The sequence below is a fragment of the Sus scrofa genome, chromosome 15 (assembly GCF_054392235.1).
Source record: "Sus scrofa isolate SSC_HxYL_T2T_F1_AM1 chromosome 15, Sscrofa_HxYL_maternal_Yorkshire_Landrace_v2.0, whole genome shotgun sequence".
Lineage (NCBI taxonomy): Eukaryota > Metazoa > Chordata > Mammalia > Artiodactyla > Suidae > Sus > Sus scrofa.
Window position 1 is genome coordinate 79,039,223 of NC_139397.1, and position 15,533 is coordinate 79,054,755.

The 15,533-nt window shown below is 43.2% G+C and overlaps 1 protein-coding gene across 9 annotated transcripts in view; it reads right to left on the bottom strand.

Annotated features, from left to right (window-relative positions):
* Positions 1-15,533, bottom strand: part of ACVR1 (activin A receptor type 1) — a 141,275-nt gene that overhangs the window by 38,993 nt on the left and 86,749 nt on the right. For all 9 annotated transcript variants that reach the window (XM_013984146.3, XM_001927798.8, XM_085001179.1 and 6 more), the window contains 2 exons: positions 5,081-5,344; positions 2,522-2,733 (listed from right to left, as the gene is read on the bottom strand). In XM_013984146.3, coding sequence (XP_013839600.1) covers positions 2,522-2,733; positions 5,081-5,344 — 476 coding nt within the window. The remainder of the gene's footprint in view (positions 1-2,521; positions 2,734-5,080; positions 5,345-15,533) is intronic.

Genomic DNA, 15,533 nt, shown 5'->3' on the forward strand with positions numbered 1-15,533 from the left:
GAATCAGGAATGGATTATCTATATAAACAGTATCGTGCCCATGGTGACTGTAGCAAGGTTGCAGTAATGTTGAGCTAAAATTCCCCACAGCCTGTCCTTTCCTAAACATTTTAGCTGGCCTGTTAAAGTAATACATTACTGTTTGAATTTCATCTTCTTTTACTCTGAGCACCACTGTGAAGTACTGTTGATCAGCAAAATTACCAAAATCTGAACATCCAAAGGAAGAAATTTAGAATCCTTAAAAGCCGCAAAATGGATAATCAGCAAGAAATTGAATCTAGATGAAGTGGAGTTTCACATCTCCTTAACCATCTCTTTTGCTGTTCATTTTTCTCCTTATTCATTCAATTTTTTAAGAGAATAGTTCTGAAAATTAAACTAATCTGTTGTTTTTTCATAATGTATAATCCTGGTTCTAAACCTAGTTCATAGACTTTGGGGGGATTGTCAACCTAAGACAAACATCAACTTCAACTCTTAGATCTTCTTTTTCAGTGTAGGGGAGCTGGTTAGTAAGGTATGCACTGCTGAGTCATAAAAATGAGCCTATCACTTAAATAGGCAAGTATGTCGACAAATATTAATAACTTGTTTTAAACAGTGTTCTTTACTGTGTCATTTATTGTGACATCGAACATGGTTGAGTTGAGAGGATTATTTTAGCATATATTCCATTCTGCTTTCAAAAACAGAGAAACCATTTAAACAGTAATTGACAATAGACATTCCTATCAGTGCCCAACATAATTAGCTACGTTAGCAGTTCTGAGGCAGAAAACTCTTAACTACTCTATCTCAGAATCATGCTTTCTCGTGATACAGCCTTATGTCTTCCTTGCTACTCATTCAATGTACTCATTTAATTTGCCTTAAAATTTGAAATAAAACTTCTAAGAACCTTTTCAATGCAAATTGTATCTCTCTACTTTTTGAATGAAAGGTCCTCATCTCCTCTTTTCCCAGTTTTGTTATAGCAAAATTTAAATAGGTAAAAGAAAGCTAAACAAGGTCCCCCCCACCTTTTCTTCATACAAAAAAAGTATACTTGACTGTAGTCCAGTGATGGGAAAGCAGTAAGATGGGATATTTCCCAGCCTATATCAGTCACCGTCAAATGTTTTAACAACTCGCCTAGTAGTCCAGGAGCAGTACCTGAGCTGCAAAGACTGGAGAGGACAAGTCTTCTCCAGCAAAAGGGCTGTCTTAGGGCAGGTGCAACTACGGAACTCCCAGACACTCACATTTTTGTCTGGCAAAACAAGACTTAATACAAGATGATCTTAGGTAGATGCAAGGTCATGGCATTAAAAGTTACCACCTTGACCATCTTTCAGTTCATCAGATTATGACCAGGAGAGTCTCGATTTGGTACTGGCATGACTTTAACATCTGTAACCCTGACAAATCTTTGCCTTTTTCAGAGGAGGCATCAACTCAGCATAGTAGCCCTGTAGAATGTTATTACTTTTCCCAGTGGCACTTGATGGTAACTTACTCCTAGCATGTGATTCCCTTTTCTCACCTAGAGTTTAAAGTTGCTTTAAAATTAACACTTGACAAACAATTTTAAAAAGTGAAAAAAGGAAGCCAGTCACTCTTGAATGTGATTTCATCATTTTAAAATGTGCAAATGAGTAACTTTAAAACATAGAGATACAATGGTTTGTAACCCTGTGCTGTGAGCCACATGACCCTTTAGGGTCGCTGTGAGCCACACGCTGACAGTGAGCCAGTAAGATGCAGCTGATCTGAACCGATAGGTGCTATACGTGTAAAATACACAGGAAATTTTGAAAACTCAGTTTTTTTAAAAAAGTTGCAAAATATCTCAGTAATAATTCCTGATAATCGTATGTTGAAATGATAATTATATATATTAGGTTAAGCGCAGTCTTAAAATTAATATTACCTGTGTTTTTAACTTTTTTAAACATGGCTACTAGAAACTTTTAAATTACACATGTGCCACACATATTTCTATTGGACAGCACCAGATTAACCAAATGTCTGCACTCCACAAGGGGGCAGCACAGGAGCATGAAAAATTTAATAGCTGCTTTTTTGGATGTCAGGTTTTAAAGTCTTAAACTACAAGGTGCTGAAATAATCTAGAAGGAAAAATGACTTTTAATATTAAGCAAAAGGGCTTTTTTTGAAAGCACTGTTATTGCTAAAAATAGAGTAACTGAGTACCATAAACTGCAAGCCTCCCAACCTCCAAATTATAGGCAACCATGTCTATCCCCTGTTCCCTTACTAGCAAAAGAGAAATAACTACCAAGAATCAACTAAAAAAATCCACTCCCTCATTTAATGTAAATGTCTAAAATAAACGTTCTCACAGTGGGGTCCCTAAACTAACATGGGTTGCCAGCATATGCTTAGGACATAAGTGACCAGTAGCATGTGTATACAACTGTCCAGTCACCAATTACTGGCTAGCATTTCATGCTTAAAATAAGAAAGCATAATTAGCCATCGCTGTTATGCTTGGGCACCCCTGGGGCCACACACTCACTGCTAAAGTGCTGTCTCCAACATTGGTGGTGATGAGCCCTTCGATGGTGCCGTACTCCACATCTCTGGGATTGAGGCGTTCTTGGTTGCGCCTTTTAAATTTTCGGAGAGCGACTCCCAGTAGGCAGGCTAGAAGACATACTGCGAACACTACAGACAGAATAATGAGGCCAACCTCCAAATGGAAATTCTGTGTTCCAGGAAAGGATTTCCCTGGAGATGGGAGAGAGGAGGGTAATTGGCTATAAGGATCATTGTTGACTTATTACGTAGCATAACCAATACCTAACAAGTAGCTCTTGATCCAAATCACATAGTCTCGTAAGTCACAGAGTGCTAAAACTATAAACTTTCCAACATCTGGCCAACAGCCCAGTCATTCAACCATTATTCATTTAGACACAACAGGAGTTTGAAAAAATTCCACTGAGAACCAACTTATTAATGCATCTATGTGGAAAGTATTTTTAAAATTTAAAGTACTATACAAATCGCTGATACACTCCTTATTAACTTGGACTTGATCTGTAAGGAGTTTTATCATCAAGCCCTTACAGATAAGACATTATGCTGTAATATTCTGATGAGAAGATGCTATCTGAGTTAAGACCAAAATACCCTCTCTGTGGTCTCTCTCTTCAATGTATCTTGGAAGTCTATTGCTGAATTCTTATTCCTCCTTTTAGAGCATGATTCCTGCCTATTCATTCATCTGATAAATAAATAACCCATTTATTCAACATTCGTTCACTCACTCAAAACATTCATTCACTGAGGCACTCACTTAGCTCATCACTCATTCACTCCCTGGCTCAGATATTGTTACATTACCCATTCAAACATTTGTGCATTCACTCATTTCTCACGTCACTTACGCAAACATTCGCAGACTTTCAACTTGCCTCGTGAGTTAAATTTAAAACGTTAGTTGGATAGTGAATGTCCATAATTAAAAGGCCCAAAGTGATTATCACTTCTGAATTTCAGACCCCCTTTGTGACATTATGTCACAAGCCCCATTCTGCCCCATGTGTGTCTTACTCTCTCCATGTCCCTGGCCCTTCAACCATCCAATCTCAAGCCTAACCTCCTGTATACATTTCTCTTAACTTTCCAAATCCAAATTAATCAACAATTTGGCACATATTACTCTGAGGTACATGTCATTTGTATGATAAAGTGTAAAACTAATTATATACAACATTAAATTATCAATATTGTGCCTCCATGATTAAATTAGAGATTCCTTCAGTAAAGAAAATAAACTTTCTATTACAACTCTAATCTGGCAGAGTGTTCTGTAGATTAGAAACTTTTCATACTGTAGATATAATTTTGATGTGCGTGCAGACATTTTTTCACAGTCCATCTATTAATAACAATTTAACTCACAAAATTTAAAAGTTGATTCCACCAAGTATCCTTTTAGTTTTAACCTTTTCAATACTTGATCTTCCATTAAAAACTGCCCTTATTATTCAAACATATTTGCTCATCAGAATTTAACCTCTTCTATAAGCCATAAGGTTCCTTAGCATACCTTCACAAAATACTGTTAACATGATCTTCTATCAGGTTTGTTTTTTTTTTTTTTTTTTTTTCCATTTTTCTGTCTCCTCCCTTGCTGTTTGGCATTTCTGGCCATGGAGGCCCTTAGTAGCTTTTCCCTACAGTTTGTTTCTTTTTTTGTGAGTGCAAAATTAACTAAGTTTGTCTATTAAAAATGTACCATACATTAAGAGAGTAAATTTGGCTTGGACTGTGTGTACAAAAACTCCAAGGTACACTAGGCGTTCCCTTGTGCTGCAGGGGGTTAAGATCCAGCACTGTCACTGCAGCAGCTCAGGTTGCTGCTGTGGTGCAGGTTCCATCCCTGGCCTGGCCTGAGAATTCTCACATGCTGCAGGCGTAAACAAAACAAACAACCAAAAAGACTAAGGTACATTAATATTTGTAGGATTTCGAGATAGCAACTTAGGGCTCATTTTAAGGGGGAGCAGTTTCAGAGGAGGACTGAAATCCATACTAACTATAATACAGAGAAGATTTCACAGGTTGATGTGAAATCTCACCCAGCTTTAAGTTCCAGTGATAGATCGCTGGGCATCAGATAACAGGAGAATGGCTTTGTCTCCCTTCTCACAAAGAAGGAAAGGTATTCCTCTCAGCTACTGGGGTCTATGTTTCGTTTTCCTCCCTACATACTTAACATCAAGATGAATACTTACGAAACAGAACTGTTTCAGAAATTATGACATCATAGCTCCTTTCAGAAAGTAGTGTCAGCTGTTGAACCATTCATGACTACCAAGAGAAATCTAGGCAACCAAGCCGTCCCCAAGACAGACATCACCTTGGTCACGTTCCCCAAAATATCCATCCTCCCTGTAGATTCCAAAAGGCCACACCTTTCTCTTCCCCACTAGAGCTACCTTCCTCATCACCCATTGTTCAAAGAGTAGGAGGAAAGCCTTGTGGCTACTTACATCTTTAACCCACACAGAATCAGGACAGTACTGACAAAAACCCTTGATCTAGAAATAGAAAAGTCCACGGGAACCTTTAGTGGGCAGCTGGGCCGTGATGTTCCTGTTACACCAGTCCCCTTGGCAGCACTCCACAGCTTGGCCCGGTGACGGAGGCGTCTTACAGGTCATCTTCCCCTGCTCGTAGACCTGGAAGCAGCCTTTCTGGTAGACGTGGAAGCCATCGTTTATACTCAGCGAGGAAAAGCACTGCTGGCCTTCACAGTGGTCCTCGTTCCCACAGGAGAGGCCTTCACACACACACATGTACAGTTTGGGGTTTACCTTGGGCTTCTCATCTGCAAGGAGAGAGAGGAAGGGAAACAAACAAACAAGCAAACAAACAAAAATCACTGCACGGGCTTTATTCACCCCCACTGCTTCTCCAAGACCATTACAAACACATTAACCAAAGAGAAAGTCCAGTGAGGCATCACCAGGCATCACCTGACTAACCACCAAATAATAATCACCTCTCAAAATATGAATATGCTTATATAAGCTGGGTGCTGTTTTAGAGCCTAGTAGCCCCCAAAGTGGTTATCATTTGTCCAAAGGCTTCTGAAAATGAACTTCTCCTACTGTGGTTTTCATGTCGTCTTTGGTCTGATAGGATTTCATATCCCAATTCTTGGATCAAAATAAAATGTTTTACCAGAACATAACACTCACCACCTTTAATTCATGTTTTTAAAAAAAGGCTCCTCAATTAATACCATCTGTTAATACCAGCTCCTGCTGGCTCCATACAAAGCTCCATCAACTACCAATACAAGGGTTGCTGATACTCCTGCCCTCAACTGTCACCAGTATAGTAAGAGTTTACAAGGAGGCATAGTCCATAATTACAAATCCATATTATCCATATTTTCAGCCAGATGTCTAGATTAACTTTTTTTTGGGGGGGGGGTGTCTTTCTAGGGCTATGCTCGCAGCTTATGGAGGTTCCCAGGGCAGGGGTGGAATCGGAGCTATGGCTGCTGGCCTACAGTACAGCCACAGCAACACCGGATCCAAGCCACATCTGCAACCTATACCACGGCTCATGGCAATGCCATGATCCTTGACCCACTGAGAGAGGCCAGGGATCGAACCTGTGTCCTCAGGGATACTAATCAGACTCGTTGCCACTGAGCCACGACAGGAACTCCTAGATTAATTTTTCAAAAGAACATTGTTTTTACATTAATAATATAAGTTCTTACATTAATTACTAGGGAATTTATCACTGCTTAAACATTGTCAACTGGCAGGGGAAAAAATTGGCACCAATTATCGAGGACGAAGGCCCCAAAACAATGCCTGAGCAGTAAGGTAATAAGGGGGACCAAAGGAACAGCCCACGCAGGTGGGCCCAAGGTGCTAATGGATCATCAGTGAAGCACAACAAATCAGACCTCCTAGCTGTCTCTTTCTGAAAATACCCATTTGCAGTTTCATCTCTCAAATCACCCTGTCTTTTCCCCTCCCTTGTCAGAATAATTAGTTCAGACTTGCCGGTCCCAACAGTTTCCACTAGTGGGAAAGCAGAGTGAAGCCACAATGTAAACACCCATGTCCTAGAGACCACTGATTAGTTAGATGAGGCACTTTCATCAAAGCACAGTTCATATAAGGAAAGTCAGCTTTCAAACCTCCCTCCAAAGGGCTACAGCACAGACAGGCTGCCTTCTAATCCTTGAACCCTTTGCAGCAGGTCTGTGAGATAACCGCTTCTTTCTTAAAATAACAGGTCATATGGCTGTGCTTTCAAGGGAAGACCTTAAGGTACGGTCTTTGAAAATGTCAAGTTCATTTACACAGATTTGTGTGGGTGTGTGTAGAGGTGTGGGTTATCTCAAAAAGAAGAAAAGCATGCTTCATCGTTCTTCTTCCCTCTTCAAAGAAGTAAAAAATAATTCACTGCCCACTGTAATGTGGGTGCCTCGTCCCACAGAGTAAGTGCATGCAGACACAGAGACACAAGCCTTCTATTTATAATTGATTTGCTAGGTCTTTTGAAAACCACAAGGGGTTCATCCAAGAGCAAAGACATGCCTGAAAGCAGAAAATCCAAAATAGCCGCTGACAGTATATGTATGTCACCAGCCTCACCCCTGAGAATCAAGCGCCCTCAGACATTTTTAATAAGCAAAAATTTTAATGAGCCAGGAAATAGTCTTTATTTTCCCTGCCTAGAGAAATTCCAGCACCAATCTATTTCTATGAGGATATATATTTCTATGAGGATATATATCTGTTGACACAATCCAGTGAAAAGTTTACCCTTGCCAAAAGCAAGTTGAAAGATAATATTTCTAGGGAGTCTAGACATGCTTGCCACTCTCAAATGGCACAAGGCTGGGATAAGGGTTGCCAACTATGCTGCCCAACAGGTGATGGTTCTTTGGAGGGAAATGGACAGCAGGGGGGTGAAAGGGAGGGTTAATGGTGTCATATTGATTTGTTTGTAATTCCAGCAGAGAATTTAAAAAGCTATGTTTAAAAAACTATGAAATAATGCAATTTATGTAAATCTGATATACTAACATGTATTGTAAAACCCTCAATTATTTTTCAAGGTCAATGATACTGAAAAATACACACTTAACACTTTAAAGAGGTTTTATCTTTTGATGCTGGGTTGGGGAGGATGTTTAGTGTTGGAATGAATGATAAAGTGAAAGTAATACAGCAGAGAAGCTGGTCTTGGACCAATAATGAATTGAGGAGTATGAATCATTCAGCTGCATCGACAGCCCACCAGGAACAACAACAAACAAATCCAGACCATGGGGGTTTCAGTCATCACTGAAATGGATCGTCCAGGGTACCAAAGAATTAATGACACTTTGCGGTTTTAATTTAAAAAAAAAAAAAAAAAAGAGTTCCGGTTGTGGCTCAGTGGTAACCAAATCCGACTAGGAACCATGAGGTTACGGGTTCGATCCCTGCCCTTGCTCAGTGGGTTAAGGATCTGGCATTGCCGTGAGCTGTAGTGTAGGTCGCAGACACAGCTCAGATCCCGTGTTGCTATGGCTCTGGTGTGGGCCAGCGGCTACAGCTCCGATTAGACCCCTAGCCTGGGAACCTCCATATGCCACAGGTGTGGCCCTAGAAAAGACCAAAGGTCATTTTAAAAACTGAAATAACAAAAATAATTTCTTTCACGTGCCCTCAGAGTGAACTCTGCTTTTAAAGTTTCAGCCCAAACGAAACTCTAGGCCCACAGGTGCAAGATGCATCCTGCCTTTCCAAGGTCTCTAGGTTTTGAGAGGATGTGGGGCTGGTCTGACAGATGTTTAAGCTGTAACGCACAGAATTTTGCCAAAATGGAGCAGCCTCAAGTAAATATCATCTTCTGTAAGATTCAACTCATTATGCCTAACTCTGCAGTCCATCCACCACAATGGGGTATAGATCTTAATTAGATTTTAAGATCTAATGGGTGTCATAGACTGAGTCAAAACCCAGGGTTTTCATATCATTTCTGCCACAATCACGAAAAAGGAAAAAAAGACAGCTCTGAATTTTATGCAGTAATTAATTCATGCATCTCTGATATGGAAGGACCATGGGTTCAGTTCAGCAGTTAGCAGATGGAAAAGTACCAAACCTTCACCAACTTCGCTTGCTATTTTACTCTTCACCAACATTTAATCTTTTCTTTTTTCTGGTCTTTTTAGGGCCAAACCCATGGCACATGGAGGTTCCCAGGCTAGGGGTTCAATTGAAGCTGTAGCTGCCGGCCTGAGCCACAGCCACAGCAATGGGGGATCTTAACCCAGAGTGAGGCCAGGGATCAAACCCAAGTCTTCATGGATGCTAGTCGGGTTCATTAACCGCTGAGCCATGATGGGAATTCCTGATCTTCTTACATTGTATATTCCCATATAACTAATTAGCAGAGCCCTTCATGAATCGATTTTTTAAAAATATAGCCAAATGAAAATGAAGACCCTAAATTCACAAGCGAGTCAGAATGACCCTCTGCACCCATGCACACGTCTGCACGTACACACACACCTGAGTTAAATGCCACTTTGGCAATTTCATCTGACAGAGCAGATTAGTTGAAGAGATGCCAAAAGGATTTTCTGAGCTAGGATTACTAATTCAAGAAAGAAGGTTAAAAGCAAGGTAGTTGCATTTTTCAGATCTTAATATCCGTAATTCTGAGGAACACGGCAGGCCTCAAAATTCCTATGACTCACTGTTTTAGTCTTGATAGAATTTAGGAATAACCATAACATGTGTGGGCCTGTGATATCTTATTTGGGGTGGGCCTGTGGGGCAGGGAGGTGTGAGAATTATCACAAAGCCTTTTTAGGGCCGCAGGCAAGGGTCTGTGGACCTCTAATCTCCCAGCCCATGATATAAATACACTGCACATCAAGGCACACGGAGGAAGGATAATCACCTTCTGTGACTGATCTTCAACAGTCCAGCCAGGAAGCACCACATCTGATATGAAGCATTTTACACTTGTCTGTGCAAATAACTAGGAAGTGCTCTGGCAGAAGGCAGCCAGTCGACTCCACCTAATTGACACTCATTTAAATAATTCAGTAATTGAAACGTCAAGCCAGAGGTATTCCCTCTGCGTGGAGCTCACCCACTCTGTCTGTTCTAAAGGCACCTCTCAGCATTACTCAGTTATGGCTGGCACCCTGTGCCCTCTGGAGCCCGAGAACCAGGTCTGTGTGAATACCCTCACAGCCCACATCTGGCTGGGAGCAGCAGGGAGCTCTCAGCACCACCTGGAAGGATCCAGGGCTGGCCCTGCAACCAGAGGCACAGGCTGGGAATCCCAGGGGTCGGGCACGGCCAAATCTTTTAAAAGATTTTTCTTGTTCTGGGCAATACTCGGCTCACCATCTGGACACACCTACTCTCGTAGCCTAATCCTAGACTGGCAGAAGAAGAGGCAGAGCAAAGAGCATCAAGGACTTTTTAAGATTGTCCCCAGTTTGGGATAATCTCATGCCTCATAGTAAGAGGATCCACATTTATGTCTTAAGTGGGACTTGAGCAATCTGGGCAAAACACTGTGAGCACGTGGATCTCGGCGTTCCCCCTCCCATCTGCGCAGCCATGCACTCCAGAATGCTTTAAGGCATTTCAACTGATTATTATTCTAAATGGTGCACAAAACCCCACGTTTGTGCACCATCTAGAATAAAGCCTTTGACATAAAAGACAAATGAGAAAATGCTCCAAGTAAACCAGCCCATAACTATGATCCCTGGAGTCAGCAAAAGGAACAGGCTACATTTTCTTATAGACTCATGCAGCACAAATAAAGATGCAGTTATTAGACTATTGTTATAAAAGTCCAGTGGCTCAAAACTTTATAGGCTGAAAAAGGAACCCCAAACATCCCTGGACCCTTTCCAATAGTATAAGCGATTCATTCACTGGAAATGACAGCTTCTATTAGGCTCATAGATATGGGAGTCCTTCCATCAGCTCCTAATCCGAGAGTGCAGCGTGGCACCTCTCCAGAATCTGAAAGCATTTGAGATCTCTGGCATTAAACAAAGGCTTACAGAAGGATTTTGCAATGCCAGGTATCACTGCCAGCCAGCCTGCTCCTAAGACAGAAACACAAAGGTCTGTCCGGAACACCTAGTGAAGGGCATTTGATGGTCTGGCAAAAAGACAGGCTACATGCTCTGAAAGAAAAGACACCCAAGTGCCTAAATGCTCGCATCCAGTGAGTGACCCCAAATCACATATCTTTTTCCTAATCAGAGAAATTGATACCTGGTAAAGTTGTAAAAGCCAGTATGAAAATATGTTCCAGGAGTTAAGAGAGAGAAGAGAGGCATTTAATAGAATCACATATAAGTTAAAATAACAGAAAATGATTGTAGGAGGGTTTCCACGACTGGGAATTGAGGATACCTCCACTCCAAATGGGTTCTTCCTCCAGGGTTCCCTCGCTGAGCTGACGGCCTCCATTCAGATATACAAGCCTGATTCCATGACCCTCAAAATGGAGACCAGTGGTTGCCCTGGCCTACCAAAGTCCCCGTTGCCCTGATCTGGGAAGGCCTCTTCCTACTTTGGGAGCTCAGGTGGGCTGGGTGAGGAATCCCCCCACACTTGGGTGCTTGGCTCCCCGTCCCCCTTGCCAACACCCCATTCACCCAGTTAGTGTCCATCTTCCCCTCAGACCTCACCTTACTTACTCTTTCCTCAGAGAAGCCTGTGTACACACCCCCACATGTAAAGCAGGAGCCACCCATCTACACTCACACACATGTGCCTGTAAGGCTGCTGAACGTCCAAGTCTCCCCACCCCCAGACTGTGAGCAGAATGAGGGGAGGAACGGAGCCCACTCTTCTCACTGTTATACTCCCCACATCTGCCTCAGCACGTGGCAGGGGGACAAGCCTGATGAACGTTTGCTTCAGAAGGAAATTTCTCCTCACAGAAAGGCGTTAGAGGTGGGAAGAGACATGATGCTGGTTTTCAGAGCAGACTGAGCCCATAAAGTCTTTAAATGTCAGCAGAGATCTTCAGGCAAGGCTTAGTCACCCAGCCAGCCTGTCTGTGCGAACCACGTCTTCCTACAGGAGCTCGCCACGGCGTCACATCTGTTTACCTGCTCAGGCTTACACGTGTGGAAAATGAGTACTTTCTGCAGGTTTTGTGTGTGCTCGTTTGTTTGTTAGGAGAAAGAGGTAAAATACAAGAGTTCCCGAAACAAGGGATTATTTACTACCCTAACAGAACAGTAGGGCTTTTATGGGAGGTTCTTCCTTGGACCACTGATTTGAGCAATTTTGTCTACCACCATGCTATGGTGATCAGGATGATCAAAACACAGTATGTGTCTGGGCTCCAGCCACTTTGGGGAGGTTGTGCAGGACTTGCCTGCTCAGCAGGAAAAAGATGACCCTGGTCTCTGCTGCCATTTTTCTCCTATCAGTGAAAATAATGGCGTTTTTCAGCAGGGAGTGAGGAAGAGTGAATTACATCATTTTCCCCTTCTTGCTTTGCTAAAGGTGATAAAGATCCCTACGTCGCCCTGTATTTGAACTGCTAAAGCTGAGAGGGGCAGGGGGAAAGTTCCATCTGTTTATTTTGTGTCTGGGCTGACTCCTTGTCTCTGAAATAATCCCTGTAAATGAAGTCTATTGCAGGAGCCACACCTTCCATTTCAAAGCCAAAAACTCAGTCTGTGTTTAAATGACTAACAAGTTAAAGAGCATTGTGGGGTATTTGCCTAAGACAATACTGGTTTGTCTTTTCCAGGCTCTTTATGATTCCCCGAACATAGCAAAGTCTTAGCTTTCACACGTGTCATGTCCGTGAAGCAGCTCCTTCATACGGGGGAAAACAATGACCCCTTTCTTCATTTTGTCTTCAAACTTCTTGAATCGTTGCATCAGGGAAACAAATGATTATGAGGCCTAAAGAAAAGTACCTCTTAAGGAATTTTTTCAGAGACCACAATATACCCCCAACTCCACCTCACCCTTAAATTTTGGCAATTCCTGCACCGGAGAGTGAAGCTCTACTTATTGGGAGAATAACAGAAAGTACCACAGACTGAAGGGAGGGCAGAAAAGAGCTGAGGATTTATAAACATTCGGAGAAGTCATTCCCTATTGAGGTTTCCAAGACAGCCAGTGATGAGATTCATTTCAGAGTGTCTCAGTCTCTTAGAAGTTCCGTTCAGAGTGTGAAGAAGTGCTTGGGACTCGCTCTGGCCGTCTCCCTCTTCTCCCGCGATACCCGGGGAGTGCACGGCTGCTCCAGGGAGGGTTTCCTACCCAGGCTCTATCTTGAAAATTCTGGTTTTATAGGCAACCTTAAATGAGGGCTGTACATGGGACCAGACAGCAGAGAAGGCCCTCCTAGATCCCACCTCTCTTTTCCTTCCAGTGCCCTACTAGACCTTTTTCTCTGGGAACCAGGGACAGAGCCTCAAGGCTGCCAATCTTTTCTCTACTTACCACCAGCAAGCCGCCACCACACCCCCACACCCCTTCCGGAAGCTTTCAAACCACAGAGATAAACCCTTCAAAAGATGGGCAGGGCTCCAATTTGTTAACAACAAGTCTTAGAATGCCAGCCTCAAGGCATCGTGGCACCCAAAGCTAATGCGAAAATGTCTAGAGTTAGTTAAGTTCAGCTGATATCCTCTGCTCTAGCTCCCCATAGTACCCCAGCCCGAGAAAAAAGCACAGAGGGAACAAGGTAATGTCTAGACAATTTTCTTTCCAGCCCAGATGAAGCCAGACAGAGTTTTTTCAAGGGTGAAAAACAGGGGTAAAGCCCAAGTTTTTGATATTGCTATCATCCCATCTCCCAATCAAGGGAGGCCCTTCCAGGTCCAGAACTCCATGAAAGGTCAATAAAGAATGGAATCCCATGTCTTCAGTCCCACAAATACATGCCTCATGCATATGCATTCCAGCCTTAATAACTGGATCTTTGCTTTGTCTCTTTACCCCATCAATCTAATTAATATGGTCCACAAGGATTCGTGAACTTCCAAATTCAACACACTTAGAAGACTGGATTCTTCATCATAGACTAAAGATCCTACAATCACCATGAGACAGTTGAGAAATGTTCATTTTGAACTTATTCCCTTTTACCCCTGAGCCCACAGAAAGGTTCCAGGTGCCTACACTCAAGGTGGAAAGAGAAAGCATTTCTTCAGAGGGCTGAGAACCAGAACTGGCTTCTCAAACACCCCTCCCTCACTCCCCTCATCTCTGTGGCACAGCACACCATTCCCAGCTTCCACAATAATCTTGGACCTTGGCAGAAGAAAGGCAGCTAAATCTGAGATGTGTCACGAGGCCACTGGCTGGAGAGCAAGAATATCTAAACACAAACCAAGGCGAGAGCAACCGGCCAGGGTTTCCGCAGACTCCCTTTGGCTCCGGTGGCTGTGGAGCAGTGATGGTCTAAAGATAACCCAAGTCTCTAAGAAGGGTCACTTCTAAATAGCAGCTTTAATACCACCAGTCATTTCAGAAGTATTTCCTTCCAGAGCCTGCTTCCATCCACATTGGTGTGCCAAGCCTACCCGATGGTGGCAAGCCCGCCGAAGAGATGAAAGCCCAGAAGGAAATGGAAAGAGTCCCAAAGGGAAAAAGACAGCTCCTAACATGCTATGATTCTGTTCTGTGCCCGCACTTGGATTGCTGAGAAAGACTAATCTAGCAAAGAGACACCTTATAGAAGTGATCTACTGTCAATCATTGGGAATTAAAGAGCAGGCAGAAAAGTCAAACAAAATAGTTTGACCCTGTGCCTCCACTGAGGCAGGTAAATCAGGATGGCTGCCACTAGGAGTTTCGTCAGAAAGCCTTTTCCTCCGAGAGGAAACATTTACCTCTTGGTCTGTTTGCTGGACCACAGTTTGGCTGAGCAAGGAAAATTGTATGGCGTCTTCAGCACATACTGTGCATACGCAGCCACTGTGGTCACCCACTGACCACAAAAGTGTCCACTGAACTGCTCAGAAGGGCCTGCTGCTTTTTTGTTTCCTTTTAAGCCATGGCCAAAGTTCCCAATATCTTCCTGAGACCCACTGAGATCCACTCAGCCCTCACCTGTCCACCAAGTGAGCCCACACTGTCCTAATGGCAGGTGGCAGGGGCTGGTGTACAGGCGACAGGTGCGCAGTGGGCTATTTTCAGTTGCTATCAGCTCCATCTTGAGCTGCACATGCTCAGTAGGGCAGGCAAGTTCTGGTTGCATTTCAAACTCTGGGCAGCCAAGAGACGTACACCTTTCACAGCTGCCAGGGCAACCAGCTGCCCAGTGCTCCTCCCAAGACGGGAGCAATGAAAACAGTGTAACCTGGCCAGCCACCATGCCAGTGAGCAAGCTGTACCTCTCATGTCACTGCCGGGGTTATTCTGAGCGGGGCTTATTGACACTCCATGGCAACACAGGAACAAAGGGCCAGCTAGAGGGATTTAAATGTCTTGCAAAAGTTGCTAGAAAAGTCAGCAGCTCAGCCTTCTGTTTTCATAATAAAAGCAGCAGTGGGATTATTATTAGGTTACTGTCGTCTGCCGCTGTTATTATTATTTGTGACTACCTGTCACAAAGGTCTACTCTTGGAACTAAGGTTTTGTTTTTGTTTTGTTTTTGTTTTGTTGGTCACCATCAAGTTGCTATAGTTGGGATGCCTTTGAAAAGGAAGTATGTGGGCCTGTCTGCCCCAACCCTGTGGGAGGACTAGTTTTTCCTGTCCCTTCACCTCTCATCTGGCTGTACATAGCCTGGGATCCATTTCCACCACACAACTCTTTCAAAGCACCCAAACTGCACATGACTAATCTTCCAAGAGCTCTCCCTGCCCTAGGATCCAAGACAAACACCTCAGGCACAAGGCCCTGCCAGACTAGTGGGGCCTCCACTCTCAACCCAAATGCCTTCTAGAGGCTGCTCTGGCCATGATGGACCGCCCCGATGGTATCCGTTCCTCTGCCTAAAAAGTCCTCAGTCCTTCCTTTGCTGGTCTAATGCCT